Source organism: Sminthopsis crassicaudata, chromosome 3, assembly GCF_048593235.1.
Source record: "Sminthopsis crassicaudata isolate SCR6 chromosome 3, ASM4859323v1, whole genome shotgun sequence".
NCBI classification, from domain to species: Eukaryota; Metazoa; Chordata; class Mammalia; order Dasyuromorphia; family Dasyuridae; genus Sminthopsis; species Sminthopsis crassicaudata.
Genome location: NC_133619.1, coordinates 517,622,786 through 517,640,199, shown reverse-complemented (window position 1 = coordinate 517,640,199; position 17,414 = coordinate 517,622,786). Strand labels below are relative to the sequence as shown.

Genomic DNA, 17,414 nt, shown 5'->3' with positions numbered 1-17,414 from the left:
GTGGACTCCCTGAGGGAGGAAGTGCCGAGAGGGGAAAAAAGAGCTCCTGGAAGGAGATTGCCAAGGTCCAGAGTTCTTGGACTCCATTATCCCAGGCAGTCTAAATTCATTTCCTTATGGTCCCATGGCCTGGGCCCAGTGAGAGGTTATTAGTGCCAGGGAAGAAGCAAGGTGGTGGTGGGGGAACTGTGGAGTTCCATGGAGGAAACAGAATATGACCCCCACCAGAAAGTTTCACTCCAGACCAGAGCTACCCATCCGCCTCACCAAGCACTCCAGAGGCCAGGACCAAGGGAGTCCTCAGAAATGGTGGTGGATCTTCCTGGGGAATGGACTCCCCGTTGGGTCCTGGGTGAGGAAGTAGGGATATGAGTTTGGGAGCGTTACAGGCGCAACTTCATATCCCTTCGAGGATGGAGTCTCAGGGGAGGACTTCAGGTGGCCCGGGACAAGGCGGCAGAGCAAGAGTCCCGGGGAGCAGAGGACTGGTCCAATAACTGTGGAGCTCCTAAATTCCAGCCCCCTCATCTTTCCCCCCTGTATGGAGGGCATATCTCCATTAAAAACTCCCAAAGGAGAGTGGAGCCGGCCCTGATACCTACCCTAACTCCCAAACTGCACTCCACCTGGCTCCTTGCCGGCTCCCCACGGCCCACTCCCCCAGACAGAAATGGAATAGCCCGGGGACAGTTCCGGAGGTTTGCTGACCCTTGGAGAAGTTAGACCCCTCTGCTCCCCTCAGATTCTCGCCTCCCTCCCCCTGCCAATACCAAGGGGACAGCAGAGAAAGTAAACAAAGCGGGGGGAGGGAGCCCCAACATCCCGAGCGGGGGAAGCCTGCAGAGTCCTGTCTATAAAAGGCTTTCCCCGGCTCTCTGTCATCAGCCCGGCTCCGCCCCTTCCCAGCTCCATCTCTCAAGCACGCAGGGAATGTCTCGGGCAGCCCCCGGCAGATTGCTCGGTCTTGGTGTCTTTCCCCAAATATGGAGCCTGTGAGGAGAGTCACCGGGGGTGTGGGGAAGGGGCTGGTTCTCTCCCAGCGGGGCGGGCTGTCTGGGGGGGCGGCGGGGGGAGGGGATTGACATCATTGGGCCACCACCGACCTTTTAAACCCCCCGGCCCAGCCAGCGCCCTGTCCTGTCCGTCGGTGTCTCGGGCCAGAAAGCATCCTCTTCGATCTCTGAGAAGTCCCGGTAAGCGCGCTTGTCCTGGGGATGGAGGGAGCTGGGCCGGACCCAGAAGAGCGCCCCTGGGAGGGGAGACGGAGGTTCGCGGAAGGGGGAGGCCGCGGGCTGACCGCGACGGCGGTGGTCGGGGCCCGTAAGGTGATCCCCTCTCTCCCGCAGCTCGGGGAAGGACCACACCCCTTACTTAGTCTAGGCAGGAGTGTTTCCAGTAAAACAAGTTCCGGGAAGGAGCTCCTTCCCTCCCGAGGAGTGGGAGAGCCGGAGGGACCCCCACGGCCCCGCAGCGTTCCCCTCCCGAGTCTGACGGAGCCCGCGCTGTCACCTGGAGCCCGGCTCTCGTGGAGGTTCCGGGGACGGATGGCGGAGTTCGGGAGAACTTGGCAAACTGAGTTACCGAGCGGTGGGGACCGGGAGGCCGTCTCTGCGGGGCGTCCTGGCCGGGGAGAGGGCGAGGGAATGAGGGGCTGATTTCCCGAGGAGCTGTCTGTGGGAGTCCCCGCGTGAAAGTTTCGCTAGAGGCCCGGGGATAGAATGAGCCGGGCTGAAGGGGTGGCCTCTGGAGGCGGGCGGCGTGGCCAGGTGCAGACCCTGAGGGGGCGGGACTGGGCTCCCCGCGCACCCCCTGGGACAGCTCCCTCCCCCCGGAGCTTTACGCAGCCCGTCTGCGGGAGGCTGGGCACTAGCCTGGGTACAGCAGTTAGAGAGTCAGAAAGACAGTCTTTGTGAGCTCAGACATTTACTGGCAAGTCACTTGACTGTGCCTCAGTTTCTCCATCTGTAAAAGGAACTGGAGAAGGAAATGGCAAACCGCTCCGTATCTTTGCTGAGCAAACCCCAACTGGGGATCACAGCCAGACCCGGGGCAGTGACGGAACCCCAATTTCAGGCGCTACAGCTCGGGAGGCAGAGGTGGGGTTTAGATGCTTGGGGCGGGACTCTCCTGGAAGGGGCTGGGCAGGGTGGGGCCTAGAGCAGCTTCCCCAAGTCTTCTTGCTTCTCCCTCTGCTGGTAACTATGGAAAAGGCGTCGGGGCGCGGACCTGGAAAATTCCGCCCTGGGTGGTCCTTTGGATCCAGACGTGTTTGTCTGCTTCACTGGACCCCCTATCAGATGTGCTCAGATGAGCCGCTCTCTTCTGGATGGGCTCATGGCGCCGGACTGAAGACTATTTAGTGCCCAGACAGTACAGAGTGATCCAGGGGTTCATCTCCTACGGGGCTCCCCATAGATCAAGGAGAAAAATCCCCCCTCCAACCTCCGTTTGGGTCAATCTGGTCCCTTCTCAATTCCTTAGATTAACATAAAGAAACAACATAAAGGAATATCAAAGGAAAACAACAAAGGAATATCAATAAAGGAAAAAATAATTCCTTTGGTTAAGAGTGGGGGAAGCAAACAGAAACTCTTAGTCTCCTGCTCTTTGGCTACTGATTCTCCCCAGGTTCGTACTTATTCTAGAACTCAGGAATAAGATTAGTAGTAGACCTAGAATAGTCAGATATACAAACGTAGCTGGAAGAACAGACTTTAGATTTCTTGGGAATCTGCATCTATAATCCCTGGGGAGAAGGGAGAAATAGAGGAAGGAGAAATGGTTGGAACACTTCCTTCCTCTAACCGGTGCTTTCTCTTTCTCCCTTGTCCCTTCAGTCCCCAGTATAGCTCTACAGGTGTGTGCATTTATCAGGGCTGCCCATCACAGTGCACAGGCTTTCTCTTAGTTCCTGTTTATCTTCTAAAGGATAGGGTTATATCTTCTTCCTTAGTGACTGGGACACCTTTGCATAGTCTGACAATCAATATGTACTGAATGGTAGTAGGGGCTTTGTGGGGAAAGAGAAGGCTGCACAATATAGGGGAAAGCATATGCTTTAGTTTTGAAATGCAAAAACTCATCATAGGTGGGAAGGAGAAAAAGCTGATAAGGGCCAAGGTTCTATGAACTTCCCATATTTCAACTGAATGAATACCCTGGGTTTGGTCCTAGATTTTCAACTAAGTATCAGTTTCAAAATTAATGGGGAAAAAAGAAGGGCCTAGACCTGGAAGGCAGCCTTAAATTCTATAGCACTGATTTCTATCTTTTGACTCTAGCTCTACCTTACCTCTTGATTTCTGGTTTTCTAGGAGTTGCATGGGGAGATAGAAAAAGGAAAATAGGTAGAGCTGCCTTGTTTGGTTCCATTGGGAGGTGGGCAAATCTGTCAGCTTTTCAGATCTACTGATATTGATGGGGGTTCTGAGTGCTGATGAAATGTCTTTGTATAGGTAAAGGTGAGTATTGTCGAGTCTTCACAGAATCATTGCATTTTAGAGGTAGATTTTAGAGATCAACTGGGGCACTGCTCTACTGCACAGGAGAAGCAGAGCACAGTTCAAGATTTGGAGATCATGGGCAACTAGGGAGTGCAGTGGTTAGAGTGCTGACCCTGGAGTCAGGAGGATCTGAATTCAAATCCAGCCTCAGATACTCCCTGGTGATTTTGGCAAGTCACTTAACCCTTTTTGCCCCAGTTTCCTCATCTGTAAAATGAGCTGGAGAAGGAATAGCAAACCACACTAGCATCTTAGCCAAGAGAACCCCTAATGGGGTCTCACACCACTGAAACAACTGAACATCAACACCAACTTGTGACTTGTGTGACTTTAAGCAAGCCACTCTTGCGTAGCAGTTTCTTCAATAAAATGAAGTTCCCAAGATCTTAAAATTGAAGTTTTCTGATTCAGTCTAAGGCCTTCCTGATGGCACTAGGAAATTTGTCTCATTTAGTGGTATTGACCAGGCAGCTGGAAACCAGCTTGTGGCTGGACTGAGAGTAAGGGAACTTCCTTGTATGCATGGGCTCTACACTTCCAACATTCTATTGATCCTCTTCCCTGTCCTATATGGACACCTAAGCTGAGTTGGTGACAAGGTGGGGTTCTGGGAGTATGAGGAAGAACGACTTTGCCTATATGCCTCATACAATTATTGTCTCTTCCCTTTATCCCACCTGCCTTCACTCATCATTCATCAGCATGAGTTAGGTTTGATTTCATAGAATCAAATTTTTATAGCTGGAAGGAATCTTAGAGATCATCTAAGGTAGTCTCTTCATTTTTCCCTTTCATTTTACAGATAACACTGAGGCTTAGAAAAGTGGCATAAATTAAATAAGGGGACATACCTAGTAAATTACAGAGATAGAGTTCAAATCCAAACTCTCAATCTTTCACTCCTTCTAGTACCAATAATCCTTTCAGATAGGAAGACCCTTGAGCACATGGCCACATCTTCATAGCCATGAGTCATAGCCTCATTCATTCAGCAAAAAACTTTTATTGCCCCTGTGCTGTTTAGCCTATTCAGGTTCAGTTCCTTGCCTTGTCCTTCCCACCCAACCATCCCAATGTTTCTGCCTGCCAGTAACAGGGTTTCTTTCACCCTGAGTCCAGAGCTATTTTCCATTTCTGGTGCTCAGGGATAGTATGGAGAACAGTAGTCAGAAGTTGGAGAAAATGGGAGGATGGGGACAGGGGCTCCTATGCTGTGGACAGATCATCCAGAGTTCTCTTGTAGCCCCTAGGAGGGCTTCTGGTTTCTAAACTGCTATGGCTATTTAACTGAGCGCCCTGAGGAGTGAGGTGGGACACTGAGAAGGGAGACCAGGGTTAACTTCCAGTTCAAGCTGGTCACTCTCCCCAAGAATTAGCTTCCAACCCTCGTGGGGCAGAGACTGAGCCTCTGCTAGCTAGTCAAGGGGAGAGGGTTAGGAAGGGATCTAGGGGAGGTCTGGAGTCCTGGCTCCTATTTTTGAGCCATGGGTGATGAGATAAAAGATAGGAGTATCAGATGGTTTAGCTTGGCTCCAGAGGCTGGAACACTTTAGCAGAAGTTGATCAGATGAGATAAAAGATAGCAAGAACCCAATAGTTTAACTTGGCTCTGAGCAATATAATCTTTTGTTTCCTGTGACCTTTGACTTCAAGGTTTCCTTACTTCCTAGGGACACTTTCTCTGTGATTATATCTTGATTCCGTCTCTAAATGTTACTTCCCCTGCTTGGGTTAATGATAACCCAAGGCATCTTGCCGCAGCCACCGGGCTTCAGGTTGGGGTGCCCTAGGACCAGTGGTAAGGTGTGATGGATGGAGTCTGTTCCAGACAGAGAGAGGTATCAGAATGATGGTCAGTGGTTAGAGGACCAAGTTGATGCCTTGTGGAGATTGGGGCAGTGCTTGATTATCCAATAGAGTAGATATTCCTAGAAGCCCATAAGATTAGTAGAAGTCATAGCTAGGATTGCTTTCCTCCAGGCTACTTACCTACCCATCTTAAAAAAAAAAAAAAAAAAAAAAAGAGAATAACAAATAAATCCTTTTTACAGCCTGAGGGCTCTGGGACTAGAGTGTAGCAGATTCTTTTTCCATTCTGGATCTCTCAGCAATACTTCAGAGACCCAGCCCTGGAAGGGAAAGAGGAAACAATACCTTGGAGGAATGAGTGCTACATTTGAGGATCTGGATTTGAATCCTATCTTTATTATTGATTCCCTGTGTGATTTGCATAGGGCAAATCCATTTCTTCCTCTTTGAGTCTCAGTTTCCATGTCTAAAAAGTAGTTAGAGTAGGTAATTTCTAAGATCCTTTTTAGCTCAAAAGCTATAACCTCCAGAGTTCCATGCCATCTAAGAGATTCTTCTGTCAATTTTCGGGGAAGCCAAGAAGATTGCTCATCCTGACTCTCCCACTAGTTGGAAGGGTTGGAAAAATACAAAATGTCTTAAAATGCTACTGCCTGGGGACCCGGTGAGTCACTAAAGCAGGGAGTGGAGTAGATAACCACTCATCATTCATCTCCGTTCTTGTCCCTAGCTCTCACCCAGCATGGCAAACAAAGGCCCCTCCTATGGCATGAGCCGGGAAGTGCAGTCCAAGATCGAGAAGAAGTATGATGACGAGCTTGAGGAGCGGTTGGTGGAATGGATTATTGTGCAGTGTGGCTCTGAAGTGGGCCGTCCCGATCGAGGGCGACTGGGCTTCCAAGTCTGGCTGAAGAACGGAGTGGTGAGTTTTGCCCTAAGCCTGATGGACCAAGCAGCTTTCTGGGCACTGGGTCTGGGGGTGTAGAGCCTGGGGCCAGCCATCAGGGCTGACTTGTGTCTTGTGCCGGGCAGATCCTGAGCAAGCTGGTGAACAGCCTGCACCCTGAGGGTTCCAAGCCAGTGAAGGTACCTGAGAATCCACCCACCATGGTCTTCAAGCAGATGGAACAGGTGGCTCAGTTCCTGAAGGCAGCTGAGGATTATGGGGTCACCAAGACTGACATGTTCCAGACTGTTGACCTCTTTGAAGGTATGGAGAAGAGGGACTGACTGTGTAGGCAGAGATAGAAAGCTGGGGCCACGGGATGGAGAAAGGAAAGGAAAATGGTGAAGTAGATGGGAAGGCTGCAAATCTGAAGAAAGGAAAATGAAATACCAAGCAAGGACAAGAAGGTTGGGCATAATCAAGGAAACATGTCCTGAGGAGCTTATCCTTGTCCCCACTTTGGTCATCTGTATTGGACCAAATAAATGACCGCTTTCCTCTTCCCTCCTTCAGGTAAAGACCTGGCAGCTGTGCAGAGAACTCTGATGGCACTAGGAAGCCTGGCAGTGACCAAGAATGATGGCCACTACCGTGGAGATCCCAACTGGTTCATGAAGTATGTAATTTCTGGGATTTCCCCAGGTAGTTCAGTACTACAGAAACTGGTGGATGGGAGTGCGATATATTGATTAGTTGAAGTCACCTACCCTTATTGACTATAGGGCAGCTCATTGTCTAAGGGTAGAGAAAAAAGCAAGGAGAGAAGGCAAGGAAACGGGAAAGAGAACAAGAGGAGGTTGATGGACAGAAGACAAAGTGTGGGAAGTATGGAAAGACCATATATATATATATATCCAGGTCCTTTAACCTTACTCTTCTGTCCCCAGGAAAGCCCAGGAGCACAAGAGGGAATTCACAGATAGCCAGCTCCAAGAAGGCAAGCATGTCATCGGCCTACAGATGGGCAGTAACAGGGGAGCCTCCCAGGCTGGCATGACAGGCTACGGGCGGCCCCGGCAGATCATCAGTTAGAGGGCTGGGACGCCGGCCCCTGCCTCAACTCCTCAGCTGCAGCAAGCCTAGCTCGCCTGCCTCGCCCCACCCCCTGTGCAGTCCCAGCCTTGACCAAGCTTGGAGGCCGCCTGCCTCCTCAGGGCGGCTCTCTCTCTATCCTAAAGCACCCTTCCCTGGCCCAACCAAAATCCTCTTCCTAATCTCCACAACAATCTTCTACCACTTCCCCTGAGAGAGAGGCTAGGTTGGGGACTAGTCATGTCCTCTTTGAAAAAGACAACAGCTCAAAGAAGGAACTTCCAGTCCATGCTCTCCCCCTACCCCACCCCACTCCATGCTCCATTTTGTACATTGGTATTTTGGGAGTTAAAATTTAGAAGAAAAAATATTATGTCAATCTTTTTTCACACCTGGTGGCTAGCCTAGCAATCTTGATTTGTGGTAAGCCCTTAGGTAGTGCTGGGGATGGGAGGGGAGGGACCAGACCTACTATGTGCCCTGCCATGCTGAGAGTTCATACAAAGTCCTGGACTGGGTAGAGAAAGAGGAGGTGCCCCAAGCTTGGTTTTGATTGAATCAGAGTGCAGATACAGGATCTGCGATTTAAATGAGGAATCAGGGAGTATATTGACCAGCTCAGAGTCTAAGGTTGGCTAAGTAGGTTTTTATTTTGGAAAAGCTGTGCAGAAAAAAAAAGAAAAAAAAAAAAAGAAAGAAAAAAAAAATCAACAAAATGTTGTTGTGAAAAGAGAAAAATAAATTTAAGCCCTTAAAAAAATACTTCAAACCAACAAACCAACTCTGAATGAGGGAGGCAGCCCAGGCTGGGGAGAACAGAAAACCTGAGAGGTATGCCATTATCTCCTAGGGGCCCAGCCTCTGCTTCCCTGGGCACATCCCAGGGGACAAGACCTCTCTCCATACCCTGGGTTGTTCTCCCACAACATCCCAGCGCACCTGCCTACTTGCTTCCCCAGCATGGCCTCTATGAAATCTCCCTTTCAGGCCCATCTGGGACTTAGGACTACTTCTCAAGGAGGGCTGAGTAGACCAAGTAGCAAGTGGCTGCTCTTTGAGATGCTGGGGGAGGAGAGTAAAGGCAGCTCATTCAAGGCAGGGCCAGTTCCCTGGGCCACAATAACCTGGGCCAAGGTTAAACCTCCCTTGGGAAGGCCTAAAGTACAAATTTCAGGAGGAAAGATGGAGGAGTGGCAGTTTGAATAGCAATCGGGGGGAGAAGTACGAGTCTTCCCCTGCTTCTGGCTCTTTAAAAAAAATGTACGGGGGAGGGAAATCACCTAAGGGAAGGTCCTTGATATCCCCAGCATGCATTTCTGCACCTTCTCCCCAAAACAAGTTCTCAGGCACCCTCCACTTGTTTCTTCTGAAATTCTGCTTCAGTGGCGGCAGGTCCCTTTTTTGTCCAAGCTGGCACAGTTAGGACTTTCCCTTTCCACACCCCCAGCACAGAGGGCCTGCTTGGCCTGGGGCCCACTTCCTGTATTTTCTGGCTACAAACTGATCTTCCAAGCTGTGATGCTGTGTGTCCTCCATTCTCATCTGAGCTTGGGGGACCCCTTTTCTGGACTGTGCACCTTGGAAGCCCCCTGGGCCTCAGAGTAAGGGACCTGTGCCCTACTTGAGCTGGGTGGAGTGAGGGAAGAGGACAAACAGGGTCTTGTAGCCCTCCAGGATTTTAGAAACAGAGGAGATGTGACTTGGCTCTAGGTCTCCTAGCTCAGCCTGGAAACCTCCAGAGAGGGTGAAGGCAGCTCCTCTGGGCTTCTGTTTCCTGCCCCTCCCCAGCAGAAGTCAGGGCTCAGGGACTGTGCAAATTCTGTCCTGAGTCTGCTGTGCCGTTGAGTCAGCACACCTGTTGTTCCTGCTCCCTGTGAAGCAGGTCAGGTTGGAGGTTTGGATGGGCGAGTTCTGGCAGTCTGTCCCTGCCCTGGACCAGGCTCCAGTTGCTCTGACCCAACAGATCAGGGGCCTGAAGGCCAGAAGAGGGAGAGTAGTCCTCCACATCGGTATCAGCCTCACCCGTGTCCTTGCAGTGGTACAGAGGCACCGATTCCAGCTCCGTTCCCTCCTCCAACGCCTTGCGGCTGCTCTGGAGCCACCAGCAGCGGCCGCCTGTGCAGGCTAGGTCAAAGGTCACATCCCTCTGGCTCAGATACACCTCTAGCAGGTAGTAGAGGGTCCAGAAGACGGCAAAGCAGCCCAGCAGCATCAGGGTCTGGGGGACCCAAACACCCATGATCAGAGGCTGGTGTCCCTTCTGGACTCTGGACTGGAAGAGCTGGTTGGGGCAGGGACCCTAACCAGAACTACTTCCAGGACCCCAAGCTTCAGTTTCTCCACCCCCTGAACCTCCTTGAATCTTGGGCACCAGCCCACCCTAAACCATTCCTGCCAACACTCAGAGACCTGGCTGAGCCTGGGTACCTTGAGGGTATTGGGAGTCATGGTGTAGCTCTCATCCTCAGGGATGTCTAGTCCAGGGGGGCAGGGCAGAGAGAAACCGTCGTGCAGATACTTCCCACTCATGGCATCCTCCAGCTGCCTATAGGGGAGAGGAATAAAGAACATTCAACTGAAAATGATAGGCCGAGACCTCCCCCACCCACAGCCCTACTTGTCCTATGGCTGGGGGAAGTGGAAGGGGAGGACAAGCCTCAAGTGGGTCCATGGCTCTAATCCCCACGCCTCCTCCTGGTTACTGAGCTCCCATATTTCCAAGGGCTGGCCCCTGGGTGGCCTGACTAAGCCTCAAGCCCTCTGCAGGCCACAAATAAGCAGTCACCAAGTGTTCATGATGTACCCGACACTGTGTGAGGCACTGGGCACACAGAGGCCAAAGTCAGTCCTACCTTTGCCTTTCTCTGATGTCAGCCGGACTCCACACAGAGCCATAGAGCGTCAGCTGCCACTGCTGAAGGGCCCCAGCTTGGAGGGGCTCATCCCCTAAGGAAGAAGGAGAGGGCAGAGGAGCCCTGAGTCATACCTGGTCTGGTCCTGTCAAAGGAGAAGGAGCTGCCCTGGCAGACTTCTAGAGCCCCGGAGCAGTTCTGAAGCACCAGAACACTGGGCTCACTACAAGTCACCGGGTGACTTTAAGTTACTTTGTAACTTTGCCCAATCATTTCCCAATATAATGGGAATAACAAATCCATCCTCTGCCAGCCTGCTAGGGATAACATAAAGATGAATGAATAGGAAAAGTTCCTGAAATGCTCCAGCCAGAAACAGTCACAGTCTGAACAGAAATAGCTCACTTCTCCTGAGGTATTAGGAAGTACAAAGTGAATTGAAACTGAGCCAGTTCAATATCCACTGAATAGACACTCCTCATGCTTTCTACCTCTGCCCCTTGGCCATTCTGTTTTCTCAAAGTGGAAATAGGACCACTCTGTCATGGAATTTTAAGATACTGGAAGACTCATTCCATTGTGCCAGGCATGGCTCTGGGGAAAAAAAGGAGGCTTACCCACATCCCTGATGACAAGTTTATATATGCCCTGGGCACGCTCCCCCCAGCACCGAACCGTGGAGAAGGTCCAATCGTTGAAGCCACCGGGGTCTCTACAGAAAAGCAGAAGAGAGAGCAGGGAGGATAGGACACAGCTCACAGTCTCTTCCATCCCAGAAGCATTATGCACCTGTTGCATATAGCATTGCTGGCTGGGGGAGAGGGCCTAAGAGGGTGGCCTAAAAGTATTCCCAAGTGTGGTACACTCAGAGTTAGCTTGGGCTTTCCTTCCCAGGAAATAAGCAGATTTATAAGCTGATGTCTATGTCTCCAGAAGACACTACCAAGTTTGAAGATCAAGCAGTACCCTAACTTCTTCTTGGAGGTTCTCTCCCCCCATCTCCACCTCCAACCAGAAATATTATTTCCTGTGCTGTAAAAAGAAAGCAGAGGGCAAAGGGGAGATGAGGAGGCAAGGGGCCTGTGTTAGATCTGGGGATATACATACTTGTCCAGGGTTCGTGGGGCACCAATTAGGGACATCATGCCACTGGGACAAAAGAGCTTCAGCTCTAAGCTACCTCGACAGGGGTGGGTGATGGAGACAGTCACCGCTACGTGCTCTAGGGTCCTCAGCCCTGACATCTCCAGGTCACTCTTGCTAACTGTAAGAAGCCAATCAATGAAATCCATAAACACAATATACAAATCCCAACTTCCACTCAATAAATGCCAAAACACTCCAAATTATTTCCCTTCTTGAGGAGAACTTCACTCAACACTCTTACATTTAATGCACATTTATTGAGCACCTACTGTGTCCAAATCATACTAACAAACAATGTTAGTATGATTTGGACACAGTAGGTGCTCAATAAATGTGCGTTAAATGTTAAAAATGAATAGTCTGGTTAGAAAAAAACACATGCTATAAATACTAAACTGAAGCAAAATAATATATATATAGAAAGTAAATATATAATGAATAGAGAAAAAAAGTTTACAATATTTGGGGGTTTAAGTACTTCCAGAATAACCACCTGCCTGTAATGTAGGTAATTCAAGTATTATTCAAACCCATTTCATAGATGAAAAAACTGATACTTGGAAAGGTCTCAAGAACTTGTAGTCACTGTCAGAGCAGGGGTTCAAACCCAGTTCTTCTAAATTAACTTCTGGTGTTTTCTCTTTGTTCTCCAGAATATCATATTCCAAGCCCTCTGATCCTTTAATGTAAAACCTGATAAATCCTGTATCATCTTGACTGTGACTCCATGATACTTAAATTTTTTTTTGGGGGTGCTTGCAGTTTTTTCTCTTTGACTTGGGAGCTCTTGAATTTGATTATAACACTCCTTGGAGTTTTCATTTTATGATCTCTTTCAGAGGTTGGATGCTTTCAAGTTCCATTCTACCCTCTGGTTCTAGAATACAAAAGCAATTTTCAGATGGTCCAATAACTTTTAGATTCTCTTCTGGATCTACTTTTTGAGGTTGTTTTTCCAATGAGATATTTCACATTGTCTTCTATTTTTAAAAAATTCTTTGCTTTTATTTTATTATTTATTGATTTCTCATACAGCCATTAATTTCCATTTGTTCAATTATAATTTTTAAGAAATTATTTTCTTCAATGAGCATTTGTATTTCCTATTTCTTTTGGCCAATTCTACTTTTTAAGTAGTTTTTTTCCCAATGAATTTTTGTGCCTCTTTCTCCATTTGGTCCATCCTGCTTTTTAAGGTATTCTTCTCCCTATTGGCTTTTGTACCTCTTTTACTGTCTGGCTTAATCTAATTTTTTTTAAGGTGTCATTTTCTTTAGTATTTTTTAAAGTTTCCTTTACCAAGCCTGTTTATGCTTTTCTTGCATCACCCCATTTTTCTTTCCAATTTTTCCTTTATTTCTCTTACTTAAGTTTTAAAAATCCCTTTTGAGCTCTTTCATGGCTTGAGACCAATTTGTATTTTTCTTTGATTTTGCTATCTTCTTCTGAGTCTGTTTTAATCTTTCCTGTCACCATAGTAACTTTCTATGATCAGAATTGTTTTTCTGTTATCTGCTCATTTCCCCAGCCTATTACTTGACTTTTAACTCTTTGTTAAAGTAGGTCTTTACTTTCAGGGTGGAGGGGGCCACTGTCTCAAGCTTCAAGAATTTTGTACAGCTATTTCCAGAGATACTTTTAGGGACCTGTAAGTTTTCAGTTCCTTCAAGGTGGTGTGATCTAAGGAGACACTTTCCTGGCCTATTGGAGACCACATGCACTCTTTTCTGCCTTGGAACTGTTACAATGGTTTCTGCTTCCCTGTAGCTGCAAGCTCTAGTGTGCTAGTGCTCCTCCTGAAACTACGACCTAGGACTGTAACCAGGAACTAAGTGAGAGCAAAAAGACAAAGTCCTGCCCTCAGTATCAGTGCTAGCAAAGAGCTCCTGTAATTTCCTTCTGACCAGCTATTTGACTCCCCTTTCTTGGGGCTGAAAGCCCCAGATGCAGCAACTGAATCATTTGCTGGAGCTGGATCTTTGCTGGGACTAGGCCTGTGTTGGTAGAGCCTGGTCTGGACTGTGTTCCACTCTCATATAGATGTGACAGACCTTTTCTGACGATTAAGTTGACTTTGGCTGGAAAATTATTTCCCTCCATCCTTTTGTGGGTTCTGATGCTCCAGGAATTGTTTTGTGGCATTATTTAATAGTGTTTGGGTTTGGAGTGAGCTCAGCCAAGTTACTGCCCTTTCACGCCATCTTGGGCTGCTCTTCCCCACCCCAAAAAATTAAATCTAGCTTCAGACAATTAACATTAGCTGTGTGACCCTAGGCAAGTAACTTAACCCTAATTGCCTTGTCAAAAAAAAAAGAAAAAAAGAATTGTTTCAGGGAGTTACTATATCAGATAAAACAATGGAAAGGATGGGAAGAATGGCAATGTCTTGGAGAGAAATAGGGAAAACCAGACACGAGATGGGGAGATGAGAACTAGTTCAGGTGCAGCTGGGTCACCCAAGTGAAGCTGGACAAGATGTTAGAGAGTAGAAACAAAAAAGGAAAATTCCATTGAGATGAGGTTGGGAACCTGAAGTTAACAGGATTTAGGGTCCAAGTAAAGTTACCTGGCCTGCTGTGGAGCAGCAAAGAACCCAGAAAGCAGCTATGTGCTAATATACTTATGAATATACATCCCAATGTGAATTTATCAATTCACTGATTGATTCAGTGACACCATATGTCATTGGCAAATGGCGCAAGACCTTGAAAAAAATATCCAGAGTTGGGGAGAAGAAAGAGTAGCAAGCAGAAGAGACAAAGAAATCTGTTAGAGAAATAGCCCCCTGAATAGTCAGGTGTCACAATCAGAGAAGAGGAGGTTTCAAAGAAAGATGGAAGTCAAATGTAGCAGGAAGGTTAAGAAAGACAAATACTTAAAGGTTAATGACAAAAAAACAAGTAGCTACTTAGCTCTACAATGATCTGGATAAATTTGTTGGATTTTATAGGGAAAAAGTTCTTGTTCCTGACAACTAGAAGAGATATTAAAGCTCATGGGTACTAGAGAGGTTACTAGCATACTGAGAAGCCTATTTATCATGTATGTGTCATAACACATATGTACTTAAACTTAGATCTACCTGACTTAAGACTGGTCTTCTATTTATTCTGTGATGCCATCTCTGTTGAGCTATGTTAACAGTTCTATAGTACTTTTAAGTTAAAAAAAAAAAAAAATCATTTGATTTGGCCATTAGGTAGACACTGATGAACTTGGAGCAGTTTATGTTAGTGGTAATGACATTAGACAAATTGTAGGGACATCAGGAGTAGGTTGTAATAAAAAAAAGTAAAGTGTATGTGGAAAATTCCCCCCTCCCCATTCCCTCACAACGTCCAGTTAGCCCCAGTTTCTGGTTCTTAATACTTCCCTTTTATCTCAAGAGTTCAATTCTCTCTATTCCCATTAACAGGACTAAATGTAGCCTTTCCTTTCAGACAATGAATCATCACGACTCAGGGAAAGTAGATTGGCCACTGAGCAGATCTGAGGGAAAAAGAAGGCTGAGAGCCAACAGAATCACAAAGAGCCTAAGGAGTTCCTGGTCAGGGTGACAAAGAACAAGATGAGACTCCTCTACACTTCCTTCCAGCTCTAGACAGGATCACAACACTGCCATATCCTATTCTTCCTTCTAGGGGTTTGCAACTTGTTGGCTGGCTGGGTTCCTATTTGGAGGGAACTACAGGTAGTATCCAAGGGAAAGCATTCATTCAACAGGGAAGGGAGCCCCAAATTTAGATTCTTTGTTCTCCAAAAAGAGCTCTATGAGTCCCCTCCTCTCCTCTCATTTTTCTACTTAGATATGATATTCTCTAATGACAAAAACAAGCTTAGACCTAGAAGAATCTGGATAAATTTATATGTAATTAATTAGTCCAATTAATAATTGGATAAATGGCATGGGGGAAGAGCTCTTGTTCACTGTGAATCATAAAACCTGAGACTGGAAGAGATGTTAAGGCTCATCTATTTCAACCCTTTCATGTTACAGAGGAGGAAACTTAGGGTGAAAAGTTCAAAAATGCCTGAGCCCAATGTCAAGGGGCTCCAATTGGTCAAATTCCCAAGAACATTCACTTCTCTGCTCTAAGCAGTTGCTTTCTAAACATTCCAAGTTAGGATTCCTTTTGTGAGAAATTAAATTAAGCACACCCTTACTTTTTCTTCTATGTAGTGAAAAACAGAATACAAAGATGGCTGAGGGAGACAGAAAGACCCAGTTGCTTCCATGAAAAGCTTCTAAAATGGAGAATGGCCCATTCTCACTTTTTAGTTCACTTCTGTTTTCCCCAAATTAATCCTACTCTGATCATATCTTTTATCTTTCTCCTTTCTTATAAACTCTGGCTGAGTTCTAAGTTTTTTTGGCTCAGATTTGATTTCATTCTCTTAGGGAATCCCTAATACAAATTTCCTTCAGCGATGCACATTTTTAACTTGCTGTTATAGAGAGTTGCCTAGAGTACAGAAAAGCCAAGTGATTTGTCCAAAATCCTACAAAAGGATGTGTCACATACTTAAACCTTGAACCACCTGACTTTGAGACTGGCTCTCTATTGACTTTGTCATGTGGTCTCTGTTGAATTGTGTTAACAAATCTATAGTAATTTTTCAAAAGCATTTCCCTCACAACAACCTTCTAAGGTAAGGTAAATATTATCATCTCCTTTTTACCAATGAAGAACTTGAGGCTGCAAGGTTAACTGACTTGCCAGTGGTCATACAAACAGCAGTGTGTAGCAATCAGTATTGGAACTAAGATCTGGAAGAATAGTCCAGCAGTCCTTTCCCATAGGAATTAGTGTCAGCTTTATCACTGTTTAAGGGCTGTATCTTCCTAGTCCCATTTTAGGCAGAGGGATGGCATAGAGGATGAAGTACTGGGTTTTGGATGCCTATTAGTCATATAATGCTGGGCAAGTCACTTAACAACAGTCTGCCTGAATTGCCTCAACTGCAAAATGGGGATGTTAACAGCTTCTATGTCACAGGCTTGTTTTGAAGATCAAATGAAATATTATTTGTAAAACATTTCCCATAGTGCCTGGCACATAGTGGGCAGCTTAATTACTATGTGCTCTCTTTCCTTTCTCCTATTTGGAAAATGCTCTTGCTTCTTATCTTGAGTACTCTAACATTTACTACTTTTATAGCCTTGGATAAATCCCTTAATCTGTATGCCTCTATTTTCTCATCTGTAAAATAAAGGGCTCAGACTATATGGGCACTAAGGTCCCATACAATCCAGATCTATGACATGATCCTCTGAAGTTAAGTGGGGAGACTCAGTTCAGAGAGACCTCATTAGCCTCCTCTATACTATTTCCCAACAAAAGAAAACTCTGTAGTCTTCCTAAGTCAAAGAAAAAAAAAAACAATACCAAACAGAAAGCTTTTTCATTAATCTAACCTAAAGGATAGACCACAAATTAAGGAGAGGACAAACAACTCCTGGCCTGGGAAGCCAAGGCAAAGGACCTTAGGGATTTCAAGGGAACTATCCCTAAATTCTGTCTAATCTTTTCCTGCCATAATTTCACCCCTCCTAGCAGCCTTTCCAATAGTCTGCTCAGCTACTCCCTTTCCACTAGTAGCAACTAAAGAGAAAGGTCTTGTTTAAGCAGCAAAGGGCCAGCCAACTCAGAAGCAGCAACATGTCCTAAAATGGTCAAAGAAAACTGCACAGGTTTGGCTGGGTCTCAGCTATCCCAATGGGGGAGGGGAAACTGGCTTAACTTCCACACCACCCGCCCCAAATTTCAAGCTCAAGATTAATATTAACCCTTTCTCTGCTGGTTACTTACCATTCCATAGGACTTCCAGGGAGTGGGGGGACACTGGGATTCTTTTGTTCTCTTTTAATATGGGACTTATGTATGAAGCTAAGTAAGGGACCGATGTCCAGATCTATTAAAGGAAAGCACAGAGAAAGTAGGGAATAAACACAGGTCAACAGACACTCTATTTAACATCACTGCCCTATAGAATACAGCTCTCAAATACCTGAATTGGTATTTAGAAGGATCTCTGCTTTTCCCCTTTTGCTACACTTCCTCTTATACCCTTCACAAATTGCCAAGAGTGTTTCATTGACATCCCTAAAATACTCCCTATGACTCC

The 17,414-nt window shown here is 46.6% G+C and overlaps 2 protein-coding genes across 5 annotated transcripts in view; one reads left to right on the top strand and one right to left on the bottom strand.

The window, feature by feature from the left end:
* Nucleotides 1–849: 849 nt before the first annotated feature.
* TAGLN (transgelin) lies at nt 850–8,050 on the top strand. The gene is made up of 5 exons (XM_074304173.1): nt 850–1,193; nt 6,043–6,234; nt 6,345–6,522; nt 6,772–6,874; nt 7,146–8,050. The coding sequence occupies exons 2-5, from the start codon at nt 6,055–6,057 to the stop codon at nt 7,288–7,290; spliced, it is 606 nt and encodes a 201-aa protein (XP_074160274.1). The 5' UTR covers nt 850–1,193; nt 6,043–6,054; the 3' UTR covers nt 7,291–8,050.
* The window catches only part of PCSK7 (proprotein convertase subtilisin/kexin type 7), a 25,662-nt gene continuing 16,169 nt past the window's right edge, over nt 7,922–17,414 (bottom strand). For all 4 annotated transcript variants that reach the window (XM_074304165.1, XM_074304162.1, XM_074304164.1 and 1 more), the window contains exons 12-17: nt 17,099–17,201; nt 11,250–11,406; nt 10,760–10,854; nt 10,143–10,236; nt 9,718–9,835; nt 7,922–9,508 (exon numbers count right to left, since the gene is read on the bottom strand). In XM_074304165.1, coding sequence (XP_074160266.1) covers nt 9,137–9,508; nt 9,718–9,835; nt 10,143–10,236; nt 10,760–10,854; nt 11,250–11,406; nt 17,099–17,201 — 939 coding nt within the window. In that variant the 3' untranslated portion in view covers nt 7,922–9,136. The remainder of the gene's footprint in view (nt 9,509–9,717; nt 9,836–10,142; nt 10,237–10,759; nt 10,855–11,249; nt 11,407–17,098; nt 17,202–17,414) is intronic.

What these genes read in the sequence shown, in the direction of transcription:
- TAGLN (XM_074304173.1), top strand. Translation starts at nt 6,055, where the DNA reads ATGGCAAACAAAGGCCCCTCCTATGGCATGAGCCGGGAAGTGCAGTCC. An exon ending in GACTGTTGACCTCTTTGAAG is followed by an intron (nt 6,523 to 6,771) that starts GTATGGAGAAGA and finishes TCCCTCCTTCAG; the next exon opens with GTAAAGACCTGGCAGCTGTG. An exon ending in GATCCCAACTGGTTCATGAA is followed by an intron (nt 6,875 to 7,145) that starts GTATGTAATTTC and finishes TTCTGTCCCCAG; the next exon opens with GAAAGCCCAGGAGCACAAGA.